The 17,070-nt window shown below is 39.1% G+C and overlaps 1 protein-coding gene across 1 annotated transcript in view; it reads left to right on the forward strand.

Moving 5' to 3' along the window:
- Positions 1 to 942: 942 nt before the first annotated feature.
- The window catches only part of cntnap5a (contactin associated protein family member 5a), a 181,014-nt gene continuing 164,886 nt past the window's right edge, over positions 943 to 17,070 (forward strand). The window contains exon 1 of the mRNA XM_066685845.1: positions 943 to 1,297. Within this exon, the coding sequence (XP_066541942.1) occupies positions 1,216 to 1,297 (82 nt within the window). The 5' untranslated portion in view covers positions 943 to 1,215. The remainder of the gene's footprint in view (positions 1,298 to 17,070) is intronic.

A 17,070-nucleotide genomic window follows, 5' to 3' on the forward strand; every position in this document is an offset into this window, starting at 1 on the left:
CATGTTTAATGCCAAGCATTTGCTAGAGGATTAAAATACACCCTAGCATTGAGCAGAAAGATGAGAACGTTTTTTTTTTTGGAGTTTTTTTTGAGAAACCTTTGGCCATAAACTCAGCCAGGAAACCTTAATGGGCTTGACATGGCTTGCACAGAGCTAGCTGGGCATGGGCTTTGGGTGGGTTGGCACATGGCTATTAGTGGGACTCAGGTGTGTTGCCTATTTTAGATAAAAGCAGAGAGATATGGGGCCCATATGAGCCCATAATGGGTTGTCATATGAGATATTTTGTGTTTTAAGGTTTGGTGCCAAAATGGATCCAATGTTTTGCACATCCAGCTCACATCACTGACCCTAGAGGGCACCCATATGTGTGGCCAACCTTTGATTCCGGGACAAAACTTCTAGTACTCATCTGGGCTTCCCATTTGGCTCTCACATAAGTGTGTTGACTGCAAGTGGGCAGGAGTTCTATTGATTTTAAAATATATTTCTGCATAACTGAGAAATAGAGATGTAAGTTTTGGAAAACAAACAAATAAATAAAAACATTTAAATGTTATGTTTATACAAAAATGCCATAAATATCTTGTTTTGCAATTAGTAAAACACATTTGTACTTGTTCCATGATATAAAAGCTGTTCAAAACAGCTCGAATAAAAAAATATATATATATACTTTCTATCATTTAGAATATTTTATTGAAAACGTGATGAAAATACCTTTTTATCTTTTAGACTGTATGCCCTCCTACTCTTCCTATAGAGTGTGCGCGCGCGACGTCGCTGACGACCGTTACCATAAATATTTAAAATTCTAATTAAATCAAATAAAATCACGCTGATGTGGAACCTGCGTTGTTTTTGAGCGAGTTGCAATGACTGTAGGTCGAGAAAAGCGCGTGTGTGGCTGATTGTGTGAGAGAGAGATGAATAGCTGGGGAGGAGAGAGAGAGAGAGAGAGAGAGAGAGAGAGAGAGAGAGAGAGATGCGGATGACGGCGCTTTGGGAGCAGTGGGTGTCTTTAAGAGCCTCTTTTCCCGCTCGGTGAGCATTCTGCCCCCTCGACGCCTCGCCAGTAGCACGAGGAGAGCTTGAACGGGAGCTGAACACGCTCGAGCGCTGCTTAGGAAATACGTTCGTTATTATTATTTTTTGTTCCCGCCACAGCTTTTAGGATATAACTGCCGCCCTGTGAAGCCTTACCGAGACACCATGGAGTTGCCAAAGTCACGGTCTTTCGCGGTCAGTTTAACTCTGCTCGCGGTCCTCGGCTCCGCCACGGCAGGGGCTCACTGTAAGTACGACGGTTGGAGACCGTTTACTTTAATACATCTTTTTAAATGTTTACATCCCAGCGACGACGGTTGGCAGCTTGGCCAACTTACTACTGAATATGTTTTGCGGACTCGTTACCGTTTTTATCTATCTGTTTTGTGAAATGTGTGGTTATGTCAACTGCTTAAAAATAGACCCACTTTTCATCAGGACCTTTTAAAACAAGCTGATAATGAATGGGGATAAATTAACTTCACACTTCCGTGCCGTGTGAACATCAACGGGTCCGTGACAAAGCCTGTCATATCTCCTGATAGTGATTTCGACGTTCACGGAAACAAGGACGGATGAAAAGATACCTTTGTGGTGTGTGCGAGTGTCATTTTTGTGTATTATGGCTTAACATTGTGATTCTGTTATACACATGTTTGTTTCAAGTCTGAAAACTGAAAAATATGGGGAAGTCTGTTGTTCTTCTTTGTAAACCCAGTTTCCATTTGGATGCTGATAGTCCACAAAGTCAAAAGTTAGTACAGGTTAACAGGGAATCTAAAATAGTCTTACATAATGCAGTATTGTGTATACTTAAGCAGAAAATAATTCACTTATTAGCCTTAGGTCATTAGCCCAGGGAACAAACTGCTGGCTGCAGTATGTTTTTGCTATTTGCAGAATGGAGAACTACAGGGGAGCCAGAGCCAGAGCACCTCTCAGCATCGATCACAATTTCAGTCTGCATGCCGAGTTCATTTCCATGGCCTTATTTCCTCCCATCACATTAGAGCGATGATTTTCTCCTTTCATTGCTCTCCACAGCATCCTCATGCTAAATGGATCCCTCTGGAGCTGTGATTGGGTGCCAGGAGACTACAATGTGCGTTAGCTTGCAAATGCTCTGCATTAAGCTTGAGTACAGTTACTGGTAAGCATTAAGACTGTCTGAGCCACTCTGTCTTGCGCAAACCGTGTCTGAAGATGCTAATAATGTTGGGCGTACATCTGGAAAAGTAGAATGAAACAGATTTTCCTATCTTCTACACAGACAATACCTCAAAGATTGAACAGCATCCACAAGGATGATTGAAAAAAGATGAGTTGTTGAGTAATAAGTTCTGAATAAATTTGTTGAAGACACTAATTTGTCCTGATGAAAAATATACAAGAGAATAGTTGCAGTGTTTATACCAAGCTTAGGACATCACAGAGTGGCACAGTGATATCAAGTAATCAAAGATGGATTGCATCAAATATTTGAGGAAGCATCAAATCTCACTTTTCTGCAAAGCATGGCTTTATACCCCAAAATATGACAAAACCAAAATGGTAAAAACCTTCTCAATCATTCATGAGCTTTGTATGCTTACTAAGTACACCGCTGGCTCACAGTATCAGATGAAATGGCCAGCTCTTCTTAGAGGACAAGCAAATGGATGGTCTCAGATTTACCACAGAGACACCAGAATAAAGCTGGGGATCCATCATGGCCATGTCATCTGTGTCAGGTGACAAAGATAATGGCTGCCATGGTTTCTCTGAGGAAAGAATCCAACATCTCTGAGAGGGATAACGAGGGGATGTCCTTTCAGATCCGGTGTCCCTTTGAAAACAACTACATCCCTCTTATTGTGACCTCGGGGACAGCATAAGGTCCCAACATGACATGAGATGAAAGCCTGGTTTTGCCGGGCCAGGACAAACAGCGAAAGAGGATTTTGGGTGTTTCAAAAACAAGTTGGCAGAATGCATTTTCTAGCCTGAAAAATAGTTCTCTGCACATATTTTACCCTTGTGCCTTATTTTTATGGTTGATTATATTGAAGATTGTAGGTCTACATTTGTGCAGATCCTTTCCACTAGTAATATATCTAGTACACCTTGAATTCATCTAATGTATATAAAACCTCCCTCAGGTCTGCGTCATTAGGGTACGCTTCAGCCTGCCTAGAAGAGAACATCTATAATAATAAAATGTCTGCCCACACATTCATTCATGTAGACATTGGGTTGACTCATTCAGTGATTACCAATGGGTAACAGAGCTTTCCATGTTCTCCTGCCAATAGTAAAATGATCATTTCAACAGCTGGATTCACAATATTAAAAGAACTAGGCCAACTTCTTCACTTCTAAGCACTTTAACCATACATCTCAGTTGGGGATCCATTAATCCTTCTGAAATTAATTAGAAATAGGCGACTATCTGCACATGCTGGGTTGTTTATGCGACATTAGAGAAAGTCGTCTACATCACAACACTGATTTTAAAAGAAGCCATTTATATATGCACCCAAAGCTGACAGTTTCTCTTTAAAAGTTTCTCTTGCTTAAAAATCACAGGTTCTGATAATCACTGTGAATTTCACCATGTAACAGCTTAAGGGATGTAACACGTTCTGAAGAAAACATCCACCAAACAAGGTCACTTTTTCTCCACAACTTTTTGCAAACACTTTATTTGGAACCTAATGTTTCTTATCAAAGACTAACCAATGAAATTTGCTTTGATGTACACTTTGGATTAGTTGTCTTTTGTCCACACAGCATGTTCCTTAGCAAAAATAGTCTAGCTTTGATGAAAAATATGCTATTTGTAAAGTGGATTTTCAGTCCCAAATCCTACAATAGCTGAGACAATATGCAAAGAACCTTTTCCATTCAGCGCTGATTTGGTGAACAATTTCAGCTGCAGCATTGGATGAATTCTGCATTAAGAGTCTCTGTATCATCCTGGTACCCTCATGCATTTGTCTTACGTAGATGGCGAGCATTTCTTGGGGAGTCGAAGGAATGAGTCATTGTAAAAGTTTCAGTATTGTTGAAATTATGCTCTTGGAATGACCAGCAGCTCTTGCTAAAAGGGTAATCATTTTGGCCTTATTCTGAACAACTCATACTGTCACAGTTTTTTAGTCAGCCTTGCCATCTTGTAAAATGGCCATGAATGTTGCAGATAAGTAGTTTTTGTCAGATATTTAAGGATTCAGAACCAGAGCCAAATTAGCAACATCTCAGTGTTCTCTATTTTTCATCACAACTCCTTTCTAATTTTATTTTTACGTTAACATTATTTTTAAATGTGAAATAAAAAATATGAACCTGAACTTTTATGGTACAATGAAATGTGCTCTATGCTTTTAACACATCCATGGCACTGAACTCACACATGCACACACATACACTAGTGATTGGTACGGGGAATACACACACCCTGAACAGCCATCCTCAGTGCCTGGGACACATTTTGGCATTTTGGCGGTTCAGCCATGAATGTGGTTGTCAGTTGTGGGCATCAAACAAGTGGCCTTTCTGTACCAAGCCTGCTTCCTGCCCCATCCTCACACACTTTTATTAGGGATGTACTGATACCACTTTTTCCCTTCCGATACCAATATTTAATGTTCAAGTATCTGCCAATACAGATTACTGATGCTAACTTTTTCTTACTTAACTACTAAATAGGTGCCTATATATCCAGATATTTATTTTGCTGTACTTACATATTTTAAGTTGTTAAAGCAGTGTTCTGTATCGCTAATAAGATATAATAAGCTTGAATGACCAACATTTACTTCTTTATTAACTGCACATTAAAAAATTTAAGGTTTCAGAGTCATGAAAAATAAATACAGTAATACCTTGACTTATGAGTTTAATTTGTACTGTGACCGAGTTTGTAACTCAATTTGCTCGTATATCACATTACAAGTTCCACATTACAATGAATTGAAATGTTATTAATCTGTTCAAGTCTCCCAAAAACCACAACATTTTTTATGTGTTTTTAAATAAGCAAAATGTCATTTATGAAGAACAAATAATGTATAAAAAAAGAATAATACATAATAAAAGAGAATGTAAAGAAATAAACGGGTTATATTAAGTGTATTTACCTTGAAGATCAGATGAAAATCCTGGCAGAGGTGGAGGAGATTGGCGGTGGAAGTTGGGGGAGGGTTTTTTTTTTTGTGCTCCATCGCATAACTTACTCTCTACACACTTAATGCTACAATGTTTAAAAAAAAACAACAACAACAACAACAACAATATGACAGACATGCTGGCATGGCAAGATAACCAAGTAAACTGAATGCTCACTGGGCTATTTAGTGGCAGGTGGCGTAAGCTCTCTCGCCCTTAACTCATATCTCGGCTCGCATCTTAAAGCAAAAAATCGACCGAGCGACTGCTCATGTCTCAGAAAATTTGTAAGTTCATTCACTCTTAAGTTAAGGTTTCACTGTATTTCCACAATGCAATAACAAGCACCAATAGGTAGACATAGTCTAGCCTGACTGGACAGCTTTTTATACTGTCATGAGGATATTTGTCATGACTATTCAGCACTTTCTAAGGACTGCCTGACCTGTGTTAGCATGCTTCTTTGTGGTTGCTTGTATGAAGTCCTTAGGCATGCCTTAAGCTGGGGTTAGACTACACAACTTTTAGCCCTATTTTAAATATTTTTTATTGACCAGACCAACATATCAAACATTTGATTTTTTTCGACTCAACTTACGTAGACGTAGACATGTAGTGTAAACTCTCCACCAACACAAGGCTGAATGAGCCCCTTCAACAGCCAATGAGAACAGAGCACAGGAAGTAAACAGAGGCATTTGCAGTGGAGGACGAATTAAACAGTAAAACTGTGAAAAACTACAATATATTACATAGTGCTGGATGCACATGTCCCTAAATAACAAGTATTACCTGTTTAGGTATAGTGCGCCACACAACACGCTGTTACAGCCCTTATTTCCAGCTGTATTCTAATTTTCCATTCCACCTTAAATGACACAACACTGGCTACCTCTGTTTCTGAAACATTTAAGGTGGAACATGTCTGCAACTATTCTACTAATCTCCAGCTCCAACTGCAATGTGTAGAGACTGCACTGACTATGTTTTCAAAGACATTTTTAAGTTTTTTTTTCTTTTCTTTGTAGATCTACACAAATAGCAGCGCAAACAACTGCAGCAAGTTGTACCTCTGTATTTGTTGGTGCCTCCAAGGAAACACGAGTGTCGTGTTTGGTTGGGGAGTTTGGGGATGTGTAGTGTGTTATCCCAGTCGTGTATTGTGTGTGACATTTTTCCAGTCTTTGTAAAAATCGACAAAAACACGTAGTGTATCATGTAGTGTGAAATACCCAGTCTGTTTATAATCTGTCCTAACTTTAAATTCAAGCTGTATCTATCTGTTTCATGGGGTGTGTCCCAGAATGTGCCCTGTGTACTACTTGTATGAAATAGTGAGAAGTGGGACATTTCCAACACACCTATGTTATCGTTGATCTCTCTAGCCGATATGATACTGTGTTTAAGTGCCAGTATCAGTGCAACCTTACTTCTTATGTGAAAGATTTAAAATATTGCACTAGAGAATATTTTCAGGTTGTAAAATTTGACTTTTTCTTCATGTTAAGATAACTTTAACTTTGTCTCTTCTCTAAATTTCATCACTAAGCTCTTAGAAAACAAAATGTGCTATTCAGGTACATTATTATCATTAAAAGTAGATATAGTGCAGATGGTAGCTTTTAAAAGGTACAAAAGTGGTTTTAAAGTCCAGTTGTATTCCCTACACTCTCAGAATAATAGGCACGGTAGAGGTACATTATTGTCACTAACGGTACAAATAATGTAAATGGATTTTATGAAGGTACAGCAGTGGTTTTAAAGTCCAGTTGTGTTCCCTAAAGGTACATTACATTCTCTTCTCCAAGGAGAAATGAATATTTGTAATTTTTCATTATAGAACTGTGTCAAATAAAATAAAATAATACAAATCCAGGACATGAAACAAACAATTTTAAAACCTACAGTTTTAGTAGGATAAGGTACATTTGTGTTCCCTAATTAAAGGTACAGATTAAGGAAACTTGAGGGTAGTTCCGTCACTGTGAAAGTTTTCTCTGACAGTGTAAGTACATTGCATTCTCGTTACCAGAAGGAGAGGTGAATATTTGTAATCTCTCATGATACAATTATGTAAAATAAAACAATTAAATCCTGGAGATGAAATAGGGTGTATGAAATCAACAAAGCTTAAAGTCTAGAATTAATATAGAGTGTGGTACAGTTATGTTCCCTAACTAAGGGTACTGAATATGTACCCTTTAGAGTACCACAACATTGATAAATATTCTGTGAGTGTACTGTAAATCCACAAGTATTATTCTGGGTAATCCAACAATTTGTTCTGTAATGAAGCATATTGATTGGTAAATTGTGTCATGATTTGGACATGATGTCGGAGTATTTTTGAGAGTGTTTCATGAGAACATTAGTGGGTCCTGGTTCTACAGTTGGAGAATAGTGTCTGGATCACAAAACATACTTCAACTCATCCCACTGAAATGAGCTGTGTTAATTCAGAGGTTGCTTTACTCTAACTGACGTTTAGCTTTGGACACAATGAAATTAGTCTCATGTCAATTTTTTTTCTGTATTTTTCTACTGGGATTATTCAAACTGTCTGTACACACTTGAATGACCATATCCACAAAGGGTGCTGGATTCACCATTTATTATTAAGGATGTTCATTATACATTATGATGTGAATATCATCTAGATATTGAATTCAATGTATTATAGAAAGTAAATTATGCAGAACATTGTAGACTGTTTTAATGGACCCTTAGTAAAATACCCCTTTTTGGACAAAGGATACAATCTTGAGGTCCTGAATACTAAAAACCTCATTTATCTGAGAATGTCACTCAGAATGCCAAAGACATTGCTGGTTCTCACCGTTTCATGCCCCCTGGACCTGTATTGAGAAGTGCAGCTCTTGAGGAATCTGTATAAATTACATTGCCATCAGGTGAGTTCAATAAGTATGACAGCTGCGCCCTTGCCCTTGCGCTTTGTATTTTTATTGGAACAGGACAATGGACAAAAAGGCCTTGGTTCTGGGCTTGTGCTATGCTTACAATCACGCTATCTGCAAAAGGCTAGTCACTGCAAATCTCAAGTGACGCTCCTGCCAAGTTTAGGTCATCTTTGAATCGATTTGGAACACTGTCAGTGTATAGTGAGAAGCACAGCTACGTTATCGAGCTGAATGCATACATATTCATTCTTTCCCTGGGTTTGATTGCATGTCACAGCACAGCTTCAGCAGAGCCGAGTTAATTTTACATTCTAAATACAACTCGTCTCTCAGCAGGGGAACGACGGACTTTTGACCAGAGCATTAGTCTGATAGAGTCGTTGGATTCAATGTTATAGGGTCAAACATAGGAGGCTTTTTAAAGGCAGCTCTCCTGCTGAGCGGGAGAGCACAAATTTGAAGCTTGCCATGGGCAAAGAGCAGCAGGGGACTTCCAATATGGAAACCAGATTGCATGGGGAAAGTTGTGACATTCTAAGGTTGCTGTTGACAGGGTTGGCCTTTTTACTTCTTTGATTTGAGCCCACCTTGGACGTTCAAAAGTTAGGGGTTAAGATCTCAGGAAAGGTAGCTTGGTCCTAGGCCAAGTGCAAAAGAGCAGCTTCTCCCTGAGGCTACCAGGCCTCTGGTCTGTCTTCAGAAATTCATATCACCTTTTAGACAGGAAACTACATTGAACATATTCAGCGATAACCTTGGCAAGAAGCTGAAAGCAGGAGCGATAATGTCGGACCGTAGTGTAAAATACATTCCCCTGTGGTGATTTATGCCATGTGGGCATCAGGGCATGAAATGATTGATTTAATGAAACATTATTCATCTAAAACGATGCTGTCACTAGTGTGCATCACACCTCTTCAGATTTGTAGGAAGAGATACAGAGGAGGCAATAATAGATAAGGGGGGGCTACGCTGAATATATGAGTTTGGGAAAGAAATGTCTCTTAACTGATTTGAATGAAACGTGTTTGAAATATCTTCACTGACCAGAAATACCTTAAAGGGATTGTTTGTGGAAAAATCTAATTCACACTTTTGTACATATCCCAGATGCAATAAATCATCTGAGATGTGTCATTTCCCCAATTTTTCCACAAGGCTAAAGCTGCCAACAAACACTAGGCCAGACGACACTCAAATATTTTTTTTATACTTGTGTCCTCATATTGTTTCATTACCCACTCAAACCATATTTGAGTTAGATAAATGTGTCAGTTCTTTTGATTGATATTTTTTAAGTATAAACATAATGATGAATTATTATTTGTAACAAGTTCAATACAAGTTGCATTTATGTGCAAATTAAAGAGCAGGATTTCTGCCCAATCTGGCACCTCTGAGCAAACTGTGTTCATAAGGCCATTTTGATTCATTTTCCAACTAGTACCAACCTTATACTAACCACATAGTATAATTATAAAATAATTTAACAACTTTGTACTTTAGCAACATATATTTAGCAACTTCAGCAAAAGTTCATTTTCTGCTTGAGAGAATGGTTTTGAAAAATGGCACCTACCTAATTAGAATCACTGCTTTTTAATAGTCAAGTACATTTATTTAGGGCTGAGGATAACAATTATTTAGAATTGTCTGGTCTGTCTACAGACTGATCAGGAATACAGTGTGTGTGAAGGCCTGTTCAGCCACTCCTTATGAACCCATTTAACTACTGTAAACCTCTTAGAGTTTCTAGCATTATATAATCAGATAATACCAATCCAAATCCTGCAGATGGATTCATATAACACCGACATAAATCCAAAAAATGAATCCAAACCAAAGATTACCACTGGGTAATGACATGTGCTGATACAATAATTATTTTATATGCCATTGCTGTCCAAAGAAATATATTCATCACTAACAGAGGAGTGTTGAAAAGCATGAACCAAGATATTGCTCTATTCCTGCTCCACATTTGGGTAATATTGACTTATTTTTAGTGTTTCGGATCACAAAAAAATACTATATATATATCAGTGGCGGATGCTGGTCTTTCAAGGAGGGGAAGCTCAATTTCGGCCTACATCATAAAATGTGTCAGTTTATTTATACGTAAATTATACCCTCCGTTCTTTTCAAGAAAATGATCTGTGACCCTGTCGTACCAACAAGGCGTCTTTTCCAGGGACTTGACTAGTGTCCTCTCAATGGCCAGCAGAGCTAGGCTGCTTAAACGGCCTTGGCTCATCTGAAGTGTGTCCGCCTGTGAGAGCTTTGTGATGGTGGAGAGGCTCAGCAGCACCCGCTGGACAGAAACTGCGATAGAAGTCAGAAAGAGTGATAGAAATCAGTCTCCAAACACAAGCAGCTACAAAAAAACCCACCAGAAATAGAAGCTCGATTTGTCGCTAGTCGTTTTTAACAAAGAAAATGCCGCAAAGAGGATTATGAAAGTCTCCGGTTCAACTCAGAACAGAATGAAAATGTAATGCTCCCACGGATCTTTAAACCAAAGGATCGCTGATTCGCTCATTTTGCTGTCAATCAAAAAGGGATTCAGCCTCAGACAGATCATCCAATCATCATGCAGAAGCTGAGCATCCGGGCCAGCTGAGGCCAGCCCACTGCCCCATAGACCCCCAGAGACGCTGAGCGTCAGATGGGTGGGACAAAGCCCAGCATTTATTCAATGACTCCTCTCGTTTCGCTGCTTCGCCATTGAACTCTGTGGACGCTCAGCGTCCGCACTGTTTAAAGCACAGTGAAGCTGCGGGAATGATTGAGAGGAAAGCCACGTCTTTACCAGTGATAAGAAGCTTAATTCTGAACAAAAGTTGAGCGCGTTGTAGTGCATATTTACTCAATGACATGTACACACAACAGTATAAATTTGATCACTTATTTTTTGACATTTTAGGGAAAGCTGAGCTTCCCTTGCAGTCTTAGAGCAATCGCCAGTGATATATATATATATATATATATATATATATATATATATATATATATATATATATATATATATAATTTTATTTTACAAGTAACAAAAGCAACTAAGCATATTGTTATTAATAATACAAACAAAAGGAGTGTAGTTTAAACAAATCATAAAAAAAGGCATACAGATGTCATAACCTCCAGAAAATCTAGGCAATACGCTATGAAACTTGCTATGTTTTAGTTGCACCAAGCTAATAGTGATGTAGCCCCCTGCAGGGTGCGTTCCTCCCTTGTGCCCAGTGATTACGGGTAGGCTCCGGACTCCGACACTGAACTGGATAAGCGGTTACAGACAATGAATGAATGAATAAAAGTGATTTACATTTAGTTTGGTTTATGGCTAAATTATTTACAGGGGTCATTATGAATAATAAAAAAAAATTTACATTCTAAATACAACTCATGATTACGCACATTCATTTAGGGATCTGTGGATTTTTGTGGGCTGCCTAAGTACGAAAACATGAGATAAAATGAGCTGTTCTAGTTTTTGCAGCTGCTTATGCTGAGAGCATACAATTTAGAATTTTCCTTCCCTTTTGTTTAAGACTCTCCAGTGGTGGACCTGCCTTTGCATGAATGTCTAAAGATGAGGTGAAAGGGTGTAAAGCAAACACAATAAATTGGGAGAAATGGGAATAAAAATCACATATGGAGAAAGCTAGAACTGATAAGAAAGAGAACTGAGAGAATTCAGAGCTTGTGTTCTTCTCTACTCAGCTCTGGGCTCTCACACTGAACTGAACTGTGGTTCATTCTCACTTAAAGGAACAAGCGCTGAAATTGACTGTTCTGACCAGGGCCGTTTAGACAGGGAGAGAACACTGCTGAGCTGTTTGTTTCTTGTGGCATTTCAACCAAAGCATATCACAGCTGTTTTATTAAGATCCCAGAAATGTTCCCAGCTGTTTTGGAAAAAGCAGACATGTCCTTTTTAAACAAAAAGTAAACAACACTAATATCAAAGGATCAGTAAGTCATTTCCTCCAGTGATTCTTCCTCACATTAAATAAAAGGAATTGCACTGACACTTATGGTGCTTTACCATGTTACCTGCTTGACTTGGCTCAGCACTGCTCAACATGCTTTTCAGTTTCTGGTCACTCGTCTCTTTTCCTTTAGCTCAGCTCCCCTGTGAAATGAAGCTGGTAATATTGCAAAACACCATCTCTAATAGGAACAGTGGACTTTGAAATCCACAATAACACTAGCAGTAATGTTAAACAATGTTTACTCATCATGTATTTGCATGTCGTTTTTGTTTTTCCTTGGTGGGGGAGGAGGCTGATTGTGGCCCTGTTGCCCAGTTGTTAGAGATCAGTAGTGTTTTTTCATTCCTCATTGCACTGTCCACATGTCACTGTATTTTTCATTTTTTATTCTTCGTCGGCAACTAATTCCCAGGAGTGTTTTTTTTTTGAACATCATGGCCATGCCATAATTTTGCATGTTGCGTTTGTGAGTCGGATAAAAACAAATGTGATCACTATTGTAAATTGGAGAGTTAGTTCTGGATGTCTGCATTTTGTTATGATTGACTTGCTCTGCAAGGTTTAAACGTTACATTTGGTGCACACAGCAGGGGCTAAAAAGGTACAGGTTCAAGGGACCAGACTTGCCTAGTGGAAAAGCAAAAAAAAAAATAAAAAACACCATTGGGTTGGAAAAGTGCCACTTGACATCTGAATGTGTTAGAGTTTGTACTAAGCCCATTTTAAATACAGCCGCCCCATTGTAGGAGGACTCCCTCCATGGAGCAGAATCTAGTTCATTCAGGTACTGTAATGTAATTGTTCCACTTTATGCCAGTTGCACTTAAAATTATAATATAATCACTTTCATAATTGTTTGCTAATTTGGATGAAAACTACTTACTGCTCTGTTAGCTGAGAAGACAGCTTTTAGCTTTGCCGAAGCAGAATACGCCAGACACAACCTTACTGATGCAGGTTTCCTCTTCTTTTAAAGCCTAATGTAGCCTGAAACACAGAGCTGGGATTTTCTGTGAAAGCATTATCCTTTGAGAGTTACTGACACTAAAAGGAGACAAGCCCACATACTGTATTTCTCTCTCTCCGCAGCTTTCTTGTTCTTGTTTCTTTGAAAGCTGCATGCTGTTGAATGCTGGATGCTGGATGCTGGATGCTGTTTTGCGCTCCTTTATGTGACAGACTCCTTGGTGCATTTCTCCTTCAACTGTTTTCAATGTGAATGTGAATAGGAAAAAAAAGACTCTTTCTTATGTCTTTTATAGTGCATGGCATTCTTTCTGATCCAAAGGCAGGCGCCGACCTAGAGCGCTTTGGACGCAGGGCCAGAATTAAAGGCTGACATATGAGACAGAGTGACTCACTCGAGGAGATTGTTGGTTGTCTTTTAAAGGCGATGCTATTTAATGGGTCGAATGATCATAGCAATTTGGTGTTTTTGCATAGCAAAGTCAAAAACTTTCATTAATGGAACCCACAACCTTAAAAGTGCATATAATTTCTCCAGTGATTTCTCTTCATGTTAGGAAATGTGGTGGCCTGGATATATCAGAGATGTTGTGCGAAGGCTTTGTTAAACATAGACACCCCATTCTGTGAAGCATAAGTTGGTTCATTGAGGGACTACAAGGCAATTTTAATCTTCATCTTATATACTGTATAATCTCTGATGCGCAGGCCTCTTACTGTAATTGATTTATTGACTTTTGTTGACCTCTAAATTTCCCAAACTGGCATTTTTGTTTACATTTGTTATAAATGTACCATATATTAAAATATAATAATAATGATAATAATAGGGCGGCACGGTGGCGCAGCAGGTAGTGTCGCAGTTACACAGCTCCTGGAGGTTGTGGGTTCGAATCCCGCTCCGGGTGACTGTCTGTGAGGAGTTGGTGTGTTCTCCCCGTGTCCACATGGGTTTCCTCCGGGTGCTCCAGTTTCCTCCCACAGTCCAAAAACAAACACACGTTGGTAGGTGGATTGGCGACTTAAAAGTGTCCGAATGTGTGTGTGTCTGTGTTGCCCTGTGAAGGACTGGCGCCCCCTCCAGGGTGTATTCCCGCCTTGTGCCCAATGATTCCAGGTAGGCTCTGGACCCACCGCGACCCTGAACTGGATAAGCGGTTACAGAGAATGAATGAATGAATGAATGAATGAATGATAATAATAATAATAATTTTGTTTTATTTTTTATTCATTTGTGATATTTCCAGTTCCAGTGTCTGAATTTTCTTTATAGGTAAAGTTAATTGCAGTTTAAATGGGTATAATTGTATTATGGTAATGTATTATCATCATATTAGTGGCCTAAAATTGTATTAAAATTACAGAAATATTGGTTATTGCATTTATTTCTGGGGCCATATATTGACCATAAAAATGGCTATTTTGACAGACCTACAGAAGACAGATGTCTCACTGAAAGTGGACAAATTAAACAAACAGACAAACAAATAAATAAATAAATAAACAAATAAAGCCCCTAGTCCTCAGTCCTCACTGCTGAGCACTGGGTCTGGGTGAACAGAGGATCATTCTCATTTAAAGGAACAGGCACTGAATCCAGTTGTTCTGAACAGGGCTTTTTAGACAGGGCTAGAATGCTGTTGTAGTTTTTGAAGGAAGATAACTAAGGCAGCTTGCTTCTTTCTGCTGTGGCTGTTTGATCTTTGTGGGATTTGGACCAAAGCTTGGAGGCTCATTTATTCAAAGCTACACAGAAATGACCAGAAATATTTCTTGATAACACTTTTGCAGACCAAGTAATAACCTCCTCAGGTTGTCTTTTTCATTTGCTTATTTCTGTAATGGCCTTTGAGGTGGTCGCCTTCCAATTTCAGTAAAGCCAAGGCAAGGGTCTTGACACAGCAAATCTGCAGCCTCTCATTACCGCTGTGTTTTCCATCAGATAACTTTTGATGATGGATTCTTGAAAATTATCTCTGCGACTCCATAATGAAGCAGCCAGCTCATTTCAGTCTCGGTATGGCAATTTGTATGGCCTCGCATTAATCACGCCTGTGCCGGACGAGTTGCTCTCATTTCGAAATTAATTATCGGAGATGTGCATTAAGTTACGGTTCAGTTCCCTTAAAGAAAGGAGGAGGAAGCCCTGCCACCCCACACTTCCCCGGCCCCACCAGCTCCTATGTTGCTTGTAAGGACTAAGGTGGTGCAATGTAGGCTGTTTTACAGTAGGGTCGTCCTTTCACGGCCACTGGATGGGTAAAAGGATCAATTTGATAAATGCCTCGCCTGTAAATTCTCCGCTGACTTGCCATTACACCATTAAGCAGCCACAAGGAGTATAAACAATGCTGCGGAATAGTGTCTTTGTTGATAAATGACTTACTGCGGTTCATGCATGTTGGAGCATGAGAATCATTAGTAATCAGCATTGCTCAACATGGAATTGTTTATGAGAGGGTATTTGCTTATTGAAATGCAGCTCTCCTGCATAAATCAAGTCATAAAGATTATGGATTGTACATTCAGTAGCCCAATGCATGTACAAAGTTTGGTAGACACCAAATTTGCCTACTTTAAAGGGGACATATTATGGGAGAATAATTTGTTCAGTGCATTTGTATATAAATGTGTGTCCCTGGAGTGACTACCAACCCACAAACTGAAATAAGACCCACTGGTCAGTATTTTGTGGGCTAAATAAGTTTGTAAACAAATGGGCTAAAATGAGACATTCTGAATTCTTGCTGCTTAAGTGGAAAGCAGACCTTTCTGAGTCTATGCAAGTCATCACAGTCTTGGAGGCTGTAAAGACAAGTTTACACAAAACTAAACAAGGTGTGTCGCAGTCACACAGCTCCAACGACCTGGAGGTTGTGGGTTTGAGTCCCGTTCCGGGTGACTGTCTGTGAGGAGTTTGGTGTGTTCTCCCTGTGTCCATATGGGTTTCCTCCCACAGTCCAAAAACACACGTTGGTAGTTGGACTGGACTCAAAGTGTCCTTAGTTGTGAGTGCCCTGTGAGGGACTGGCACCCCCTCCAGGGTGTATTCCTGCCTTACGCCCAATGATTCCAGGTAGGCTCTGGACCCACCGCGACCCTGAACTGGATAAGCGGTTACAGATAATGAATAAACAAATGCAGTGATTGTGGAGAAATAAGAATATTAATTAAACACGGAGAACAGAAAAGAAAAGGAACCAAGCAAAAATGGTTAAGAACCTGAGTTTCTGCTTCTAGTTTCTCACTCCTGGCCTTTTGTGCTGTTGGATTTTTACTATAATTTGATCAGACAATATTAGACTGTATTTTAATTCAGACATTTAATTATGAAGTCTGCATTCCAAAGCTGCGGCTGAGGTAGGACATGTCCTGGGTAGGACTGTCCTATGAAGACTCCTATTTTGTAACCTGATCACACAGAATGGACGGTCTAAGGAGGTTGCCTCATAACGTCATCGGAAAGGTCTTATCTGCCTTAAAACACTAACATGAGTGTAAGTTAAATAAGTACTTACTTATTATTATTATTATCCTGAAAGACAATACTATTAAAAAATGTTTAACTCATACTTCTTCCATAAACACTGAAACTTCAACTATAAGGCTTTACATTTCTTGAATTGAAAATAAAATACTACTAAATATATGCTTTCTATGGTACTGTAATATGCCAGTAAGCTTTTTAATTAAATATAGTATAATGACAAATACCTACATTACCTACAAATTCTGAAAGTCACTTTTTGCCATGTTTCGTTTATTTTCTCCAATGCACCATTGGTACATAAAGAATTGTGGGTAACTGAGTGCCATGAAGGACAGGTCTGTTGCATCCTTCAAATCTCACAGAACGTAGGCTGCATTTCTTGGCTGTATACGAAGGATCCTTCACATTGCAATAGCCTTCTATGAAGTATCGGCCAAGAAATGCAGCTGAGCTTGGCCACAGCCTAGACTTTAGAGCGCAGCTTGTCTTACCTCTCACATCAATA

This window comes from Hoplias malabaricus, chromosome 12 (assembly GCF_029633855.1).
Source record: "Hoplias malabaricus isolate fHopMal1 chromosome 12, fHopMal1.hap1, whole genome shotgun sequence".
Lineage (NCBI taxonomy): Eukaryota > Metazoa > Chordata > Actinopteri > Characiformes > Erythrinidae > Hoplias > Hoplias malabaricus.